This window comes from Manacus vitellinus, unplaced genomic scaffold (assembly GCF_001715985.3).
Source record: "Manacus vitellinus isolate BGI_N305 unplaced genomic scaffold, ASM171598v3 scaffold_21_pilon, whole genome shotgun sequence".
Classification (NCBI taxonomy): Eukaryota; Metazoa; Chordata; class Aves; order Passeriformes; family Pipridae; genus Manacus; species Manacus vitellinus.
Genome location: NW_021939546.1, coordinates 6,203,566 through 6,223,529, shown reverse-complemented (window position 1 = coordinate 6,223,529; position 19,964 = coordinate 6,203,566). Strand labels below are relative to the sequence as shown.

General features: G+C 39.9%; 1 protein-coding gene and 1 long non-coding RNA gene across 14 annotated transcripts in view; one reads left to right on the top strand and one right to left on the bottom strand.

Annotated features, from left to right (window-relative positions):
• Positions 1–19,964, top strand: part of NFIA (nuclear factor I A) — a 411,264-nt gene that overhangs the window by 43,140 nt on the left and 348,160 nt on the right. For 10 of the 12 annotated variants that reach the window (XM_018072111.3, XM_018072107.3, XM_018072106.3 and 7 more), the window contains exon 3: positions 15,928–16,052. The exons of 1 other annotated variant lie outside the window; for it this stretch is intronic. In XM_018072111.3, the coding sequence (XP_017927600.1) occupies positions 15,957–16,052 (96 nt within the window). In that variant the 5' untranslated portion in view covers positions 15,928–15,956. Of the gene's footprint in view, positions 1–11,624; positions 11,679–15,927; positions 16,053–19,964 lie in introns of those variants that run through there. One more of the 12 variants, XM_018072101.1, reaches the window with a different exon arrangement.
• On the bottom strand, positions 10,097–18,542 carry LOC108639580. Of its 2 annotated transcripts, XR_001920596.2 has the most exons (3): positions 18,336–18,542; positions 14,179–14,308; positions 10,097–12,218 (listed from the first exon to the last, which is right to left on the bottom strand). It is a non-coding gene; the product is annotated as an uncharacterized LOC108639580 (long non-coding RNA). The 2 variants fall into 2 exon arrangements; XR_001920597.2 differs by lacking the exon at positions 14,179–14,308.

Genomic DNA, 19,964 nt, shown 5'->3' with positions numbered 1-19,964 from the left:
GACACTGCACTGATCAGAAAGGGAGTGAAAAAGTACCATCTCAAAGGGATTCTCCATCTAATTTCCCCCCAGAGTCAGCTGACAGCCAGTAGCTATTTCCCTCCCCTCCTCCTTTGTGTTCCAGGGAGGAAAGTAAGGTGGGAAAGAAGCAAGAGGCTGCAAGCAGACTAATTAAAGAAAGGTGTCCCTACAGAAGACATATCTTGTCATTGGGCTTGGCCTCTGCCTTCAGCAGCATCAGCTGGTGCCACAGCACACACTGTGTCCATGGATCAGCTGATGCTGTGACAAATGTGCAGACCCCACTAAAATCCAAATCTCTCCCTGCTCAAACTTCCCATAGACAAGTCCTTTCGGATACACTCTCAGGAAATACACGGAAGTGGTTGGGGTACTAAATATTTGTTGTGGGTCCTTTCTCCACCGTGTGTCCTGTCAGGAAATCCAGTTGGCTTGATTTACATCTTCTGCTTTAGTCTCTTTTTGGACTATTTCTTACCCTTTTTTAAGTGAGGATGCACTTGACTGTGCTTCCAAGACCACCTTGTCCAGTGTTGGCATCTTCACTTGCTGCAACCAACTGAAAACAAGCCCAACTTCTGGAAATTTGATTATGTCTGTTTCCCTGCGCTGGTTCCTCTACACACAGGAGTGGATGCCTGAGTTTCAGGTTTATGCAATAAGATTCATTACGGCCAGAAGCAGGCAGCAAAAAACACAGCAACAAAAGAATGTACTGGGAGCTGTGACCCAGAGGTAGAAAGATCCTGTTTTATGAAACACTATTCTCAAGGTAATGTGCTACTTTTACTTAAACAGAAGTTATCTGTTCCTTGGCAAAAGAATAACTTCAGTTGCTGTTTGAGGTTTGTCTTTTGTAATGGAGTTCTAGCTATGCTGTGTATTAGTCTCCAGTTCTTTCGGGATTCATTTTAAATGTATCGGAGGTTGGGCTGGAGAAATCAGCTCATTCAGTGTATTGGAGACCTGAGCTGCTTCCCAGTGAAGCCCAGTGCTTCCCTTTTCTTTCCCTAAAGAAAAAGATAAAAGAGGGAAGTTTGATGAAGTTTACAGGAAGGATGGATAAGATGCAGGCAAAGCTTTTTGTCACTGCCACAATGGCATCTGCTGACCAAACCTCCATGTAACACAAGATGCAAATGTTCTTTTGGAGAGTATTCACTAGATGTGATGCCATCCAATAAATTCTTGAAACACTTGAGCTGGCTGAAAGGTTGGGAAAGGAATTGGGGAGGTGAGATCTTTCTTCTTCATATTGCTGTTTCTGCTTCATGTTGCATTGACTTGCAATACATGAAGAGAGAAAGAAATTAAATCAAATTTAGTCCCACAGCTCATGTAAATTATAGGTTCTGTACAGAAATGTCCACCACTGTGAATGCCATATTTAAACTATATGCTGACTAAATCATAAGGAGCACCCCATATGTGACATACAGTACATATCAAGGGTCAAGTGTTTAAATAACATTCTGCAGAAATATAACTTTTAAGTTACAGAAAAAAATAATCTTATCAGCCCTGAAACTGAAGGAAAATTACTATCATTAACCACCAAGAGACAGTTTCTCCATTGCAGTTAGGAAAAAAAATAGAGGCTGCCAACCTATAAATTCAGGGGCTCTGGATATTTTCTGCTTCACAGAGACGGCATCCAGCTCTGAACTGCCCAGCCAGAGTAAACACAGAGCCTTCAGCCTTCCCAGGTGACCCCGTCTGTCCCGTGTGGCTCCAAGTCCCTGAGCCAGTACAAACAGTGTTTTCCTTCCCGTTGCAGTCCAGCTCTGGATCAGGCAGCCACCAATGGGAATTCTTTGGATACACATCACCGAGCTGCTGTAGGGATATTGCTCAGATCCAGGGACCTCCCCCACACCACTGTTACCTTGTTCTCATCATGTTTCAGAACTTCTGCTCCAAAATGCCCAAGAAATATTTTGAGAAAAGGCCCTACTGTCCTCCTTAAAGAGCAAGAATCTCCAAGGCTGCACTTCCTGTTATATATAGTTTGCTATAAAATTCTCCCCTATTTTTCCAGAGCTGGGCACAGTGGAAATGAGCAATAATTAGGAACAGGACAGATGACCTCCTTTTGAACTTAGTGGTTCCTTTAGATTTTGATGAAAACTTCTTATCTTTAACCTTTATCTCTACTTCTTCTCTTGGAGAGGTGCTGAAGTTCTGAGCTTTTTTTTTTTCCCTAGTCATTTTTGCTGAGGGAAAAAGTATAAAATTGACTGAGAAAGGAATTTTATTCTGCAGCTTTTAAAGAGGGCAAGGACATTGCAAGCAATGGAGATTAAAAAAAAGAAAATGAAACCATAAAGTACTTGACAGTGTCTCTTCTGCACTTATTGGAATATGCTGCTCAAGCTAAAAGAGAGGGCAAGAGGTAATCTGCTCTGCTATTTGCTTTTAATATGATCATGTTTTGGCTCCCACTACATCTAATGCTGCTTGTATCATTCAAAAACACACCTCATTATCTCCTGGTAAATGTGGAGCTGTTGGAAAACCAATTGTAGTGGGTAGAAAGCCTCTGAGGTTAGGATGTACATGAAATATATACGCTCAAAATATGTTTGTAATCAGTGACAGTACTGCCGGCTAATGTATTATTGCACCATTTGTCTTGTTCTTAGTCATAAATATTTTGTTCCTTAAGCTTTAAGGCAACTCAGCACAGGAGACCGAGTTTTGTGTAACTGGTTTAGCTGTTGCTGCTCTGAGATTTATCTTGGGTGCATTTACTTGTGTGTAGCCTGCAAAAATCAATACATAAAACGTAAACTTAGTTGGAGAAGAGTGAGTGTCTTTTAAGCTTTTTTCATATGGTAAGTATAGGGCTGATTTGAACAAGGGTGAGGGAGAAATTGGGTTTCACTCTCTAAGCCTTGTTTTCAGGGAATGCAAAGCTCAGTCCAGGTTCAATGCAGCATTCTCAGAGCAATGAACAAAATCAGTCTTTGTTCTTCAGTGAAACTTATCTGTGGAGGAGCTGCACTGCTTCCTGTGAAATACAGCCCTGCAGATGTGCTGTGCTCCTCATCCCTCTGCATTTGCTTCCTTTGGTCAAGGAGTCAAGAATGGACACTTTGTGTGGGGTGAAAATGATGCTGCCTGATTTGCCCTCTGCTGAGCCGGAACCCTGCTCACGAAGGGACAGGACTTCCTGCCAGTTATTCCCGTTTGTTTATTTGTAAAGTTCAGTGGGAGATCCAGCGGTGAAACCAAAGCCTCCCTCCTCCAAACCTCGGGAAAAGAGGCAGCAGGTTCTCGAGCAAGTGCAAACAGCCTGAACTGATGCTGTTAAGGCATAAATGTAGGCAATAAGCAAGCACAGAGAATGAACGTGGTAGACAATAATTAAATAGTTTAGCTCTAAGAAGCATGTGATCAGAGTTCAGGAGGTAGCTGATCCACTTTAACGAGCAGAAAGTAAGAAAGAGAATTGTAGCAAGTTAAGACTTTAAGTGGTTGGGCTATAAACCAGAATAGAAATTGATTTTCTAATAGTCTTGCATACTCCAAATATCCTTAAGTGCTTTATGTTTTAAATAGAGTAAATGCACAGCAAAATGAATTGCCTATTATGCACCAAAGAGTGCATTTGTTATTAAATCCTAGATCAAGACAGATTTTACCAGTATCTTTTCTGTAGGGATTTATTTAGCATAACATTTATTTTCTAATATGAAATTGTCCAGAAACCAAATCCCTATTCATGGCCCCTGTGTGTTAGGGGCAGTATAAATAGAGTTAATAAGATCTCTGCTCCAAATGATCTGAGGTGTTAGAAGGCAAAAAGCACAGAGGTTGGTGAACACATCTGGCTTTCTCTATTTGTCTCTATATATCTTTGTGTTATATTGTCACAAGTAAGTGGGATGAATCAAGCATTTTTTGACTTGTAGATTGCCACAGAGGTGGGTGTGGAAATGACCAGAGGACTCCAGTGGGGCAGGGAAAGGGTGTTACAGAATGAAGTGGGAGGAAAAAGAAACCAGAAATACATTGAGAATGCAAAGAGGCCACAGTCGGGGAGCAAGGGAGGTCTGAGCAGAAGCTTGGCTATGTGGATGGATGAGAATACCTATGGGATAAGTTTGCATTGCTGCTGAGTGCAGCTAAGACTGCTGAGCATTGTGTTCTAGACTGGAGAAACTGATGACTGCAGGTCTGAGAAATAATGAAGTGAAGAAAGAGTAGGACAAGAGGATGTACAGAGGGGAGAGGGTGGGACCTGCAACATGTCCCGTCCCCAAGGAGGATGGAAACATGCTACTGCTGACAGGGAGATACCAGCAGAGATGCGAGTAGAAAATATGAGAGTACAGACCCACTGTGGTCCTGAGAAGCGGTCAGAACAATGCAGTCTGATGAGACACTGAAGGGGGACAGGGTTTAGTTTTCTTAACTTCTTTCTACTTGGTTTAGTTTTCTTAACTTCTTTCTACTTGGTTTAGTTTAATATAAAAGCAGTTATAGTGATGCATGTTCACAGACTGTGCAAGTGTTTTGCATTGTTTGATACATAATACTTGCCCGTTTTCTCTCATTTTACATTGGTCCAGGCAGCTTTCCCAGTAACAAATTCTTGGCTCATATTTGTGGTGTGACATTTTCGATAAGTATTGTCTGGGTTAATCCACTGTGGAATAATGGTTTGGATTATTCACCGGAGCCCTGGCCTTCCAGCACAAACACAAACAAGCTGTAGTTAATGTTGTTTCCCTTTAGGAAGGTGATCACTGTGTTCTCAGGTGAAGCAATTACAAGAAGGAACTTGATTCTGTGTTTATTTTAAAGACAAAATGAGGTTCTCTAGGCAAAATACTATCCATTCCTGATTGAGGGTATATATGTGCATTATATACACTCTCTACATTTCTGCAAAGACCAAGTTCTCTTGCTCCTTAGTCTTTCTGCCTCATTTGGAACATATTCAGCTACTGGAGGTTTAGATGGCTGACTCAGGATGAGGTTTATCTAAACTAGTGGAAAAAACATGAATGTGTGCCTGCACATTTACATATGACAGCAAATACAGAGCTACTTAGCTGAGCATTAGGCTCATAGTTGTTATATTGCAAGAAGTCTGGGAATTCTGAAATGGGAATGTTGCTATATAGATTTTGACCCAGAGGCTCAACAGAAAGCTGATGGAGAAGGCCTTGGATTCTCTATTTTACCTCCTGGGGTAACCCACATTCTTAGCCCCGTGTTTCCTTCTTAGCAACAGCTTTCTAGTCTTCCTGAAATACAAGTTATTCTCAATAAGCTGAGCCTGTGTGCAAAGTTTAGGACTTGAAATATGCTCTAACCCACTACATGGAGCTGTTTGTCTGCATTATCTCATGCAAACAAGAAAACTTATTTCTTCTACTTCTTATTGATCCCAGTAGTTGAAGGAAGAAACACCTGATTTATTAGTCATTGGTCCCCCTTCCTGAGGACTCAGCATGTGAAATAAATTGAATGGGGTTAAGAATGTACTTCGACCCAGACACAATTGTTTGTGTGTCTTGTCTTTATAATAAGAAAAAAACTAAGAAGTAAATTCGAAGTGTCATTTACTGTCATGCTATAAATAAACACAATGCTGCACAGATAAGAGAATACCACATTTTCCATCCTGGAAAGAGCTTACGAGCCATTAGGTGCAGGATAAGGTATAGAACCACAGATTTAGGAAGGAAAAGTAAAGACAGATAAGTGCTGAGGAACAGGGAGAAAAAGCAATCTGTGATAGCGATGTCTGGATTTTCCATCCTGACATGAAACTATTCCCTCTAGAAACATGAGAAAGCATCAGTATTATTTGGCAAGGTGCTGTGCATCATTCCATCTGACTTTGAAAAGCCCTCTCAAGGAATGGGAAGCTGACTACAGCTGATCTGATGGAGTTTCTTCCACAATGGGAGAGCCAGTGGCATCTCTGGGTGCTGTTTCTCTCCACGAAGCCTCTGGTAGCAGTTAGGTGCCAGGATGTAGGATGGAGAAGGACTAGAGCACCCTGAATTCAGCTTATCACATGGACTGATGTACATCCATGGAACCAGTTACTACAAGGAAAGACTTGCTCCTTCAGCATCTCAGAAATCACGGAAGTCTAACACACTATTTCAGTGTTTTTCCTTCTTTTTTTCTTTCTATTTTGTTTCACACAGCAGTCAAACCATCTCGCTCTGTCTGGGCGGTCTGCAGCCCAGGAGATAAGACAGCAAACACCTCCCATAGTGACGGGGACTCGTTCCAACCATTTGTTTTGAGTGGAATGGTAGATCTTGGAAAACATGTTTTCCATTCATAAAAAGAAAAAGAAAAAAAGCTACTCTCAATACTTTCTAATGCCATCCTCTGGAGGCTTAAGGGCCATGTGTCTCACACCCTTACTTTGTAGGTCTTGCTTTTATAGACTTTGTTTTTCACTCCCAGAGATTTATTGTCCCAGTGAAGAAACAGTCTGGATATGCCTTGGCAGTGGAAATGTAGCCATCTATTTGCTAAGAACAAGCTTGTGGTTTACCAGAATATTTCTGTTTCCTTCTGAGGTTTCCAGCTAATGAAGGGGAATTTATCCAATACATTTATTGACATTAAAGTAAGAGTTGCAGTCCATAAATAATCCCATTGTTGTTTTAGTTTGCAGTTTAAAACATTTTGTCAGCAGCATTGTCATCTACTGTGACTCAGCTTGTGTTTGTGCTCACAATATCAGAGCTGGTAATGCAGACACACATTCCAGCTGTTCCCACCAAGTAGGCTGCAGAGTACATTTTGAAATCATTCCTGAGCTTTTCAGAACTGAGAACATCTGATCCTGAACATGGAGATGAGTCCACAGTTATTTGTTAAGTGATGTCTATGAAGATAAAAGCACAGCCCCCAGACTGATTTCTGGGTTTGTGCAAACTTCTGCCAGCATAGAGCTGCAAGAAATCTTGTGAGGAACAGGTAATGTGGCAGCAAAAGGGCCACCTCCTGTTTTACCCACTCCCAGAAACTCCCAGGAACATTCCTGGCCCTGACCCCCCTCCAAATGAGTTGTAAACCCTGCAAAGGAATCCTAATAGGCAGATAGTGTCATCTTCTTAATGGTGGATCCCTGTGTTAGGAAAAGACGACAGTGCATGAAGGTACACTCTGCAATCCCTGCATCCTTATATTTCCTAGAATGCTGACCAGTTCTTTCATATCTGTCAGCCAGAGTTATCCTTTGCAAAAGCAAATCCTTTAACATGAGGAACATGTCAGGTCTACGGAATTGAGGCAATAAATAACTACATTTCTAATATTGTCTTATTTTAATGGAAATGTCCAGTGGTACAAGAAAAAATATCAAAGAACTTCTACATAACCTCCTCTTTGATTTTCAAAAACTTGAAGTAATTGATTTTCATAAATTCTAAATTCATGACAAATTTTCAACCTGACTAGCTGAAACTTTTCTGCCCTTCCTGGTGGGTTGTTTTTTTTAATCAGCTAAGACTCCTACAGATTTTTAAAACCTGTTTTGAAAAATAAAATGAACCACAGAAAAAGAGACAAGTGCTACAGACTTCATCTCCATAGTTCCTTTCTCTGTGTGATCAGTTAACTGGAGGGAAAAAAAAGGAAAAAAAAGGATGTTTAGAGTGATGTGTTTTGAATAAACTACATTTAGAGATTTCTCTTCCATGGGGTGATGTCCAGTGCCATAGACTACACAAGAGTGTAACTATATCTTTATAGTCACAAAAGTGTTATCTTGCTGTTAAATATTAAACAATCCAGAGTTATTTCAATGGCTTATGCCTGACTTGCTTGTAAAATTTGCTTACAGCAGCTCAGCCTTGCCAAAGCACTTCTGCAGGTATTTAGCTGAGGTGCTCAGCCTGCTGGGCACCAGTCAGCTGCATTAGCAGGAGGACAAGTTTGACACTCAAGAGGTGAAACAAAGAAATAGGCAGGTATTTAAATACAAATACAAGCCAGCAAACAGGAGTGGTTTTAATATTAGTAGCATTTTAATCTTGTTCTCTAAACAAAAGAGGATTTACTTATTCATGGCTCTAGAATTACAAATTAATGTGTCGAACTGAGGTTAGTACTGAGAGCACTGGAAATTCCTATGATTCAGTGTATTTATTGTTTTAATTGTTCATATTTCCTTTGCTTTGAGGGATTTGGTCTCTGAGATTAATATGATGGTCACTGCCACATGTGTCTTGGATTCCTCATTCCTCAAGAATAGCCCTGAGCAGGGAGCGTTCCAGAAGTCTCTCATTAGGAAGGAGCAGTCACAGTCTTTTATGTAGCTGTAGATGATAAAAGGCACTGATTTAGCACTACTGCCTGAAAGTCCACCAGCACTGCTGGACTGGGTAGGTCCTATGCAAGAAAGCCATTTCCAGGGAGAGTTGGAGACTTGTCTGTCCCTCCTGATTCATAGTAAAAAAATAGTAAAATTTTTTTTCCACTATGAACCACTTGCAGCAAATCCTTATCAGGAACTGGACAAATAAGTAAAAATATTAAAGGATAGATTGGCAAATTAGTTTCCTACTCCGTGTAAGACTGCAGTCTTTGAATCCAAAAATAGTTTTGAGTCTAGTGGTGTTACCTACAAGCTCAAATGGGGATGTGAGACTTGCCTATGCCTGTACAAATAGTCTACCTGGGTCATGTACTCAGTAAGCACCAGTACTCAGCAGCCTGTGTCTGATGGAACTAATGACAGAACTCTGTAGGGCTTCTGGATTTTCACCTGCTGGATTCTCTCTCTTCCCATTCCCTGGAGACCTCAAACACAGAAACTGTCTGGAGCAATCACCCAGTTCCCACTTGTGGTCTTTGAATTCTTCTGCACACCTCTCCTTTCCTGACCTCTCTCTTCCTACCTGTAGGAACTGACCTGTAGTGATAGGACAAGGAGTAATGGGTATGAATTGAAAGAGAGGAAATTTAGGTTAGGTATTAGGAAGAAATACTTTACTTTGAGGGTGGCGACATACTGGCACAGGTTGCCCGGGAGGCTGTGGATGCCCCAACCCTGGCAACATTCAAGACCAGGTTGGAAAAGGTCTTGAGCAACCTGGTCTGGTGGTAGGTGTCCCTGCTCATGGCAGTGAGTTTAGGAACAGAATCTTTAAAGTCCCTTCCAATCCTTAATAATCTATGATTCTGTGATTCTACCTATTTTGGATTTTCTTTTATGATAGCATTACTTTTGAAAGAATAAATTATTTGGGCTTGGGACAGTGACTCATTATGGTGATGTTCAGCAATTGTGTCCTCCCTAAGCAAAGACTTAAATATTGACTCACCTCTGGTATGTCAGAGATCTGTTTCATGATGATAATTTACTTCCCTAATTATCTGCAATTGATTTGCATAAGAGTCATACTGAGATTATTATATGACATGAAAACTGTCAAAAATTGTCAATTTAAACAAGTTTTTATATCAGCTAATATTAAACAACTCAAAACGATGTAGAATTCAATAGGAAAACAAAAATTGTGTCCTCCTGAATAAGACACTCCAATTGGCTGGCATACAGAACAAGTTCATCTTATATATGCCAATTTACAAATATGTCCAATAATAGTAGAGGGAGCAACTGTTCCACAGCTCTGCCAGTGTTCATCAGACACAGTGACAGTAGCCACATCATTAATCTCATGGTATATTAGAAATAAAGTCACCAGAATGGAATGGTGTCAAAGGATAAATGTTTCCCCCTTTGAAAATAAACTTCTCAGTTTCACTTCATTGTGTTGTCTTTTTTTTTCCCCTTTCCACCCGCCCTCCTATAAATCCTTTGGTTTCACCTGGCATTTAGGTAACAGTAGGAGACCAATATCCTGTGTCAGAGCTCATTCTACAGTTATCAGTTTAGCATACCCTTAAATCCCCACGATTGCTGTGCCAAGACCAATCCTTCCTCTGCGAGGTTAAACATATGCATTACATATTGAAACAATGTAAGTAGCATGTAATTAGCACTGTTTATGCATTCGCACTTTAAATTATACTTCTAAACCTATGATGTTTTTGAAGGCACTTCATGTTAGAGAGACTTAAATGAGCATTCATCTTGTCATTTTTAACTTTATTCATAAATAACCCTCTAAATATATTTGAATGGTTTATTACATTAGAGCCCATGAACCGATGTACACATTCTTCCCTTAGAGAATATAGTTCTTAATAGAACATCCTTTAAAATTATAAAACCCGTGAACATGGCAATTGAATTTACAAACACTGTCATCGACAACTTTGACAAAAGATGTTTGAAGGGGGGGAGTGTTGGGGGACCTTTTTCCTGTCCTTTTTTCTTTTTTTTCCCCCCTTCTCTTTTTTTCCCTTTTTTTAAAGCCTTGTTCCATAAGGATTATAGCTCCCCCGCTGTTTGGAAAAGATAATTTCACTTGTAACACTAATAACTTGAGCAGGGAGAAGGCTGGCTGGGTGAATGGAATGCACTTCACTGCACATCTTGGCTTCGCTAGAAATCGGAAACAGATGGTCCTTGCGGCTGGCTTCCCACTCGGGCCCGCTCAGTGCCAGCCTGTGGTCGTTGGCTGGTTGCTGCTGGCACTGTGTGACTTGAACATAGTAGGACAGTGGCAAAAGAAATCAAATCTTTTTCATTGAGCAGCAAACTGTAATGAAATTTGACAGATCTGACATTCTATACCCAACATCTAGTTAGAATATATTAACCTTTTAGTTTTCTTGAGCTCCTTTCCTACTAGTTATGAATCTCCTTATTAGAGGTTTGTAGTGGCTCTGGAGATGGCAGGAAAGCAATATCTTCTGGATGCCCTCTAATGTTGGAGCCCAAATATATACTTCAAATAGTAAATACGTATTTCAAATAGTAAGGGAAATGTGGGGTTCTAACTCCTCCTAAATTCTTATGCAAAAAAAACCTGCTAGTAATAGAAATATTGGTTAGATATTTTTGTTAATATTTCATACCAGGAAGAAAAAATATAGTAATAATAAGGTGATATTCCAGCCCTGTGTGCTCAGTGTTTTCTGGGTATATCCTGGATCCCCACCCCAGCGGGCAGTGATACCTTTAATCCAGCTGCATCCAAATAGAGTTTGTAATTTTGATAAATGCTTTTATTTATAATTCTGTGAATTTGCATTTACTTAGATGGTATAGATTAGTCCAGGGCAGGATTCCTCTCTTATCTCTAAAGATTTCTTCCAATATATGCTTGATATTAGCTTTTTCCAGATTAGTCCCTGTTCAGTCCTTCTCGAGGTCATGTTGCCTATCACATGGGCCTTGAGCCAGCCAAGCACATGCTCCTGGGAGACAGGGACCTCTCTCAGGTGAAGAGCATGTTGAAATGTTGTACTGAGTTATGGTCACAGATTAGGAAATAGTGGGTTATATTTAGACTTAAAAATAAATCTGGTTTATGTTCCTTTACTTTTTGGATTGATAGAGAAGAATTTTTACTTATTTTTTAAAAATGTTTGTATGTGTCATTCCTTTTCCTTCACTCCTTTCATCTGTTCCTCCTGTTTCTTTCAGACATGAAGTCACAGCACTGTCTGTGATGTCAGTGTGTTTCCATATTGACAGACCATTCTGTCAGAAACAAGATCTTGATGCTTGTTTCAGATGAGGCAAAAGGGGAATACAGATGGTAGGAAGAAAATCAGAGGAGTGAGAAGGGAGTGGGGAGAAACACACACAACAGAGCTACAGGGGGAAATGCAGAGTCCAAAAACAACTTTTCCTGCAGAGGGGAAAGAACTATTTTCCCTGGGTTCAGGAAAATCATCTGAAATATATGTGTAACGTTGAACAACCAGTAGAAGCTTTACCATTGCGCTCGTTTTGGCTCGGGAGTCCTTGAAGGTGCAGCAGCCGTGGTCACATGCTGCTTCTCTCCTTGTTTACGCCTTCAGCAACAGCAGATCCTCTTGATTGAAGCCAGGATTATAGGATTTCCAAAAGCTAGAACACACTCGTTGTCAGCAACTTTGCATCAGTTCAGAGGCTGTCCAAAAATCAACTGCCGGCTCTCACGTGGCACTTGAACTAATTGTCACTGTTCGAGATAAGGAAATCCTCTTCGTAGTTCATCTAAGTTCAGACTTCCCAAGGAAAATGCCTTCCAGATTAGGAACAGATCTAAAATCACACTGGTGCAATCGGCTGAAAAGGTTCTGAGCAATTGCAACTGGAGAAAAAGGGGGAGGCAAAGGTGATAAAGAGAGGGTTAATGAGCAAGGGGTGCTGTGCAATTAGTAGATAATCTATTAATGAGGACTAAGATCCTAAAGATGTGTCTGGTGCTGGGAGCTGCACACAGTTCTACCACGTTTCTTTTACCAATGTGAATAGCAGAAGCCAACATTTGGAGAAACCACCCGCTATGCCAACATTTCTAATGCTCTCATGCATTCGGTTTCCAGTAGACTGTAAAATGCCAGCTTGATACAGTCATCTGAATTAATATACTTTATTAGCCTTTTTTAGCATTCGTTCCTGGTTCCATACACAGTATCCCCATCCAAGTGTGCTGCTGAGGGGAGGTAGAGGGGCCCACTCGCACCGTTTGAGCTGTTGCAGGTAACTCTGCTCAACAATTAAGCCAATTATTTTTGGGTAGTTGGCCACTTCTCCAGCAGGAAGTCAGAAAGAAACTGGCAAGTACTTCAATCCATTGCTTGAGGCCTGAAGCTGTCAGAAAACAAATCTCTTCTCCTGTAGCCCACAACCATACACACCTAACTTATTTCCAATGTGAAATATCACTCCTGTATTGCAAGCATTTTTATTTTGCAGCTGTGTCTGCACAAATGTCGACGATGCACGAAGGCTTTTCCTTTCTTCAGAACAGATCTGATTTAGAAGCAAACATCTTTGTGGCTTATTAGTCTTTGGAAGGCATCGTTTTGTCCCAGTACTATTCACAGGGAGTGCTGTGCAGAATGCTGATTGACAAGAGTTAAATTCAAAACATGTAGCCATTTTCTGGTGTGTGGTTTTTTTCCTGATTGAAGGAAAACTACTTAGATGTTTGTTTCCAAAACGGCATCTGTCAGCAATCAAAGGGGAAAAATTGCATAAAACAAATGCAATTGTTTGGAGTAGCATTTCCTGGATCATGTTAAATGCTTGATTTGCTCCCCATTATGCTCACCAAATAATTTTATTTTCCACAATAATTGCAATATTTAACATGTTGTATTTAATCTTGTTTTAATGCTATTAACAACAGCCGCTTATAAAAGGAGTAATTGCTCTACGGGTAAGAACCCACCATCCCCAGCATCAGAAAGAACAATGGCAACGTTAACTGCACCTAATTGTTCTGAATTTAAAATGCTGTTAACCAACAGCACTCCTCATTTCTTTGCACATAACCACACCACTGTCAGGAAGGAAATGGTTTCATGCTTCTGTCATTCATAATCTGAAAAGTGTATGATGTAAAGAAATGTTTAGTTGGTGTGTTTATAATTAATATTGGGAGGTAGAGTCACATATTGTTATAGGAAGAAGTGTTTAATAGAGCAGTGCAGGGAAAGTTTGTCAGGAGCTCTGTAACTACACCAGGTGCTGAAAGCCCATACAGAATAGAGATTTATCAGAACTTGTCTGGAATGATGTGCAGCACAACTGGGTATGAAATACTAAATAAATAATAAGCCGGGTGGGTATGTTGATGGGTTTGAGAGGTAGGAGCAGGAGAGCAGCATAAAATTGAATCTGACACTGATTCAAGGGCTGATTGCTACTGAGCATTTTGCTTTATATTTTGTGGGATTATTTGGAGGGAAGTTTTTTTCAATATGCAGCGACGCACTGAAAGGACAGGTAACAAACCTGCAGTAACAGAAGATGACGAACGCTTTGCCTAGCCAGAGCAAAGACAGTTCCTGGCACAGTGTCCATCTTTTTTTTCCTGGACTCGAAATAAAACTTAACACTTCCCATGCTAGTCAGACCCTTTCCTGTAAACTGCAGTGAGATTATACCTGCTACCTGAAGCTTAAAGGGCAAACTGGTATGATGAGTAGTTGCAGAGATCACTCATTAATGTATTTTTCATGTAGTCCAAACAGATTGAAAGGCTGGGGAAAATAAACCCAAACCCCTAGTCCCTACATGTTACATTAGCAGTTTGTACCTACCCTAAATCATTTGCTTATCATCTCGCACATCACGGAAATGTGAAGGTATTATTGAAGCTCAATGAAAGTTAGTCCTGTCCTGCACTGAATGGCAGTTCTGTAATCTGTGCAGCCCAGAATGATCATTTTGCTGCAGCCAAATAGTTAAACAACAGTTAGTACACAAAACATCCAAGGAAGAATTGTATGCCCACGAGCTCCCTTTTTTGATACCAACAGAAAAGGATATTGTTTAAAATCAAGTGGATGGTTTTAATACATTTTCCTCTTGCATTCAACTCACAAAAAGATTTGCAGAGTGTAGCTGTTTCTGAGTGAGCAAGTTGTATTAGCCATAGCTCCACAGCCCTAAGAAATATTCCTGGCAAGAGTCCGTTTGCCAGTTCAGAAGTTCATTTTTCCGAGCACTTGAGGAAAGGCACAACTGTATAGGCTGGAGTGCCCTGTCAGTGAGGGGTGGTAGTCACAGCCCAGCAACCGTCACTCCGTGTGACACAGCAGGGTGATTTAAATGGAAAGCATTCACTGCCTGCTTAATAGTCAGCTGTCATAAAAGTAATGCTTCTGTTGGGCTTACAGTGCTCCAGAAGAAGTGGAAAATTGGGAAAAATCTATTATTATCTTTGACTTTGCTATCCAGGAAATGGATTTTAATATTAGACATCAGAATTTCATAACTTTTCAAAATTTTTTGTTTTGGAGTTGTCTTTTCCCAAGTTGTCTGTCAATTCCTCATGTAAATTTTGAGTGTTGCAGAGAAGTTTTGCATGAGGAAAAAACAAACCTCTGTGAGTTTGGTGGTTGTCACCCGATGGTATTAGAAAGTGTAACATTAAAAACCAGATTTAAAAAATATGGTAGCAAAATTATATTAAGAAAAATATATAAATAAAAAGGGAATTCTTCAGTTCTTAGGCGGCACTTTGAACCTTCATATGAAAAGTCATTCATTTATACAATATGATCTGATATCTAAAATCAAGAAGGAACAAAGATCCAAAACTTTAACATCTAAAAAAAATGGAAGAGCATTTGATTCCTTCAGAAAGCATCTGTCACTGGGTTGAGAAATTAACTGGAGCAGTTTATACTTTTGTTGTGCCTTTCACTGCTTAAATGATTATACACACAATTATGAAATAAAGAAAGAAAGACGCTATCTTTTTCTTTTTTTTCTCAGTCTTTTTTTCCCCCTCCCGGTCACGTACATGAGAAAAGTAGCTGCGATAAACAGATAGTGAATCAGACTGAAAGTCTTTAAAAAAAACCAAAAAAAACCCACCCTAAACATTGCATGATAGTCTCTAAGCAGTTCCATCTGTCAAGCAGAAATTTTAGGCTAATAGCCTGTGGCGATCTCCCTCCACAGTCCACTACCTGCCTTTGTCCTATTAAATCTCTTTATTCTTCTTAAAAAAGAAAAAGAGGAAAGGAAAGAAAAACCTTGCAGACCAAAATCATCTGAGTGATGAAGCCCTAATTTTGACCGCCTCTCTTTGATGTTGAGCAGTGGGTTCTTATTTAAAAAAAAAAGAGTGAGTGAGAGAGGGGGAGAGAGAGGGAGAGAGAGAGAGAGGAGAAGACAGTGCTAGGAGCAGATGACTTTTCATCTCCACTTCACCTTGCCACTGGGTCTGTGAGAGATTGGTTCATTGTCAAGGAGATTTTTTTTTTTTACCCATGATTCCATATGGTATGGACCGGGCTACATGTTGCCCAACATGCCAGTGCAAATGTTTTCTCAATTAGGTGTCTTATCTCCCGTGAGTTAGCATCAGATGAAGCTTGCTGACAGCATAATGGCAGGGAAAACCTCCGACGGCTCCATCAAATGGCAGCTCTGCTACGACATCTCGGCCAGAACTTGGTGGATGGTGAGTTGGCAGCAGGGCTGCTTTTTTTTTTCTCCCTTTTCTACTTTCCCTCCCTCTTTGACAAAATGTCCCAGACCTCACATTTATCAAATTAACATTTGATTTTTTTCACACTCTTCAGTAGAGCAGCCTCACACTTGCCCCACTTGTGTGCTTTCCCCTGTGTAACAGGAGATCGTTAATGTGCACTACAGTTTCCAGAGGGAAGCTTTTTCAATTCTCCTTAAGGGAAAAAAAAAAAAAAGTGTGCAAAGAAGTAGTTTGAAAAAGCCTTGTTGTGCAGAGTAACTTGTCTCAGTCGGCTGCCTAGCGCTCAGTTTGTTTTACTTTATCTGCTGCTTTCCAGCGTCCGTGTGCGCGTGCATTTTTTACCATGCAATATTTTGTAAAGAGGGGAGGTGGAAAGTTCAGTCTGTTACCCAGCGAGTCGCTCACTGTAAAAGCCTGGGACGGTGCAGTCGTGGCGTGGTGTAAAATCATCACGTGTGAGAGGAGCGCGGTTTGCGAGGTGCTGCCTTTCAGCCGAGACCCCGATCTAACTTTTCCCTCCGCTTGTTTGCGTTAGAACAGGTTCCCGGGCTGTGCTGACCTGGAGCCATGTGTTACAGATCCCACATAGTCTGGCTCTAGCTGCTTTTGGGCGCAATTAAAGTTTCAATAAAGTCCCAACGTGCTCCGTAGAACGAGTTAACTAGCATGTCATGGTCAGCCGGGCCAGACAACCTTTGACATCTTGAATCTATAAGAGGTATAGTGAGTTAGGAGGATGCACAATAGCCCATTGTAGCAGAAGATGCAAGTCCTGTTGCGAGGAAGAGAGTCCTCAAATCATTACTGCCCTCGTTAGCGTGTTGTCCGTTAGGGATTAATTCGTTAGCAGCGCATTTTTAGTTTTCTGTAATTATTATTCTTGTGGCAAGCGTGAATTCTTCCAGTGAGAGGAAAAGTTTGCTGCCAGGACAATGAATGTATTATCCGCTCCTAACTGGACCGTGAACCTCAGCTCATTTCACATAGATATCAGTTAAAAAAGAACTGGCGAGTGGAATTACAAAACAAGGCATGATCACTTTCATTGTATGATACGCTGAAACAAGTCGGGGGCTTTCCCTCCCCCTCGCCGCCCCGGACCAATTTTGGTATCATTTGGAAAGTTTAAGACCTCAGAGGACTTGAAAGACTTTTAAAAGTGAGATCCGGAAGGTTTTTATTCTGCAGCTTGGTGGTGGCCATTGTGTATATCATGTGGCTTGTATTTAAAGGTGTTTGGGCTCGGGGTTTTCCGTTTTGTTTTGTCTAAACTCTTAATTTTTTAAGCGTCTCCTAGAGGTTTGCCAGCGGTTGCCAGTGAAATGTAACATGCAGTGTTTGGTTAATGGGAATAGGGAAGGGTAACCGCTTTACTTATAGTACTGATTTTCCAATTAGACTTTCTGCCAGGAGAAGTTGGAGGGGGAAGGGGTATTTGCATGCACATAAACTGTTGATTATTCATGTGACTTTTTTTTTTAGCTTGTTAAACTCCTGTAAATAAGGTTATTGATTTTTACTTATCGTTTTCGAAGCAAAGTTTTTCAAGTACCTGTTTTAGCCACAAAGATTTATATCATGCTGTGATTTTGCCTTATTCTAAGCCATTTGTATATTTTATTACCACTCCTCTTTTATTGTGTATCGGCTGCTTTTATGAAGAGGTATGTCCATGTTTATTATTTAATAAGTATCCTCAAATGTTACTAGGCAGTTATTATCCCTCTGTAGAAAGTGTCCGAGGAAGTTTCATTTCAGTCACATCTATTTCACAGATGTTTTAGTACTGTGAATATAATATGCAAAAATCCTGGAAACATTTAGTAATGCACTTGCCTAAAAATAAACAGTTTTATAACCACACATGCTGTTGTTTAGATTAAACATTGCAGAAAGTTCTCCTTAAACTTGAACGTCACACCATTTATTTTCTAACAGAAAAAAAAATCACTAAAATAGCCTCTTTTTGTTGAAGTTGTGCTAGATGAAAGAGATGTTATTTTTAGCTGAAATGAATAATTCACGATCTTTACAATAGATGTGTTAATTGCAAATAATTTTCATACAAAGTTTCAATTATTGATGGAGTAATAAGCAGGCTTTCATACACTGCTAATCTAAAACGTACAACAAAAAGTAGATATATTTTTTCTTACCCCCAAACCTCATCCCATTTGCAACATTCTTTTAATCAAAAGTAAGCTAGAGAGCAGATTTTAATGTTTTAAAGACAAATAAAGCTTTGAAAATTACCTCATGCATCGTCTGGCTGCACAAAATCTCAGCTGCACAGTGCTAAACTTCGGTTTGGTACTGCCAGCATACAAAGAGATGAGTGAATACCCCTTGCACCCATATGGACTCAGCTGCCAGCACTGGGATATGCAATTTTGCTTTTTAATGAATCGTAAACAATTTGTGTGTCAAGCGAGGGAGTTTGTTTTCTTTCTGGAGCAGGTTCTAAATCCATTTGAAGCTATAGCTGTGTACTGTACTGGAGTATTATGTCCAAATTTAAATGTTCTGTGTCATTTGGATGAAAGGACCTGTTATAATGAAAGAAACGGCTTTATAAAAGGCTGAGTGTAGTAATCTCTCTCTCTTTCTTTCTTTCTTTCCCTCTCTCTGTCTCTCAACCTCACACTCTCCCTCTTTCACCCCAGTGTATAGCATGTTTATAGCCAGCCCTGGAGATAATGGAGATTGGTTGATTGCATGATTAGTAAAATGAATGGATTTTAGCATTGGGCAAAGCAGCTTGCAATTCTGAAAGGTGGCTTTAAAATGCAGAGTTCTAATTTTGACCTTATTTTCTTTCATAGATAATCTTTATTAATGCTCCTTTAATTCGTTTTTCCTCATCACAGCTAGTTTTTCTCTCCCGCCATCTGATGGAATGGCTAATATATTTTATCTTACTTGCCAAAATAGCAAGAGGTCAAAGTAAAAGAAAAACATTATTTTTCTTTCTTGTAGACAGTTGTAAATGTTTCAAACATTTCAGCAGAACGCACAGGATTTGTACATTTTAGCAATAATTGCTTTTGTCACCACTGTTCAAGGCAATCTTACACCTAATCTACTTTTTTATGCTTTAATCAAGTAAATGCAGAAACAGTATTATTTTGGCTATGTTGTAATGTGACATTTTAGCATAAAATTTCTCCCAAATGCTGTAAATTTGTGTAGAAATATATTATATTTAATTTTTAAATAAAGATATAATAGTAAATAATTTAACCACTAGAGCAGTCTGAAGATATGAGATGAATTTGTTGGAAAAATGATCATTATTTTGTTATCATTGGCACTTTAAATTTAAATTTGCTGCTGTCATAGAGACACTAAAGGGTTAGTCATAGAAAAGTTTCAGTACTGTCTTGCATTTGTAACAAATATGTGCAGCTGTGCTACTTTTATAAACATTTATTTCAAGCTGATTATTTTTTTTAAATTATTTGCTCTAACAAAGCCAGTATGATGTGACTATAATATGTTTAATAAGGGATTGTCTGCAAAATTCCTTTGCACGGGGTTATTGAAATACATGTGCAGCAAAGGTATATACTGGAGGAAAATTCTCCATGACAATACAAAACTAAAGATCCCAAATTGGGCCAAATTCTGCTCAAGGTCTATGCTGCCGTCGGCCTGGAGTTGCTGCGCTGGGAGGAGTAGAGCGACTCCAGGTTTACTCACCTGAGGTACTGAGAGCCGACTTGTAGCCATAATTTGAGTTCTCTCGGTCCAAACAGTTTCAAACCCCCAAAGTGTTCTCTTTGTGAAACATCTGAAGAAATATAAAAAGCCTCGTTAATAAATAAGAAGCCATTTCCAATGACTCCATGTATGAGTTAGCAGGCAAACTGCTCTTATTGAATG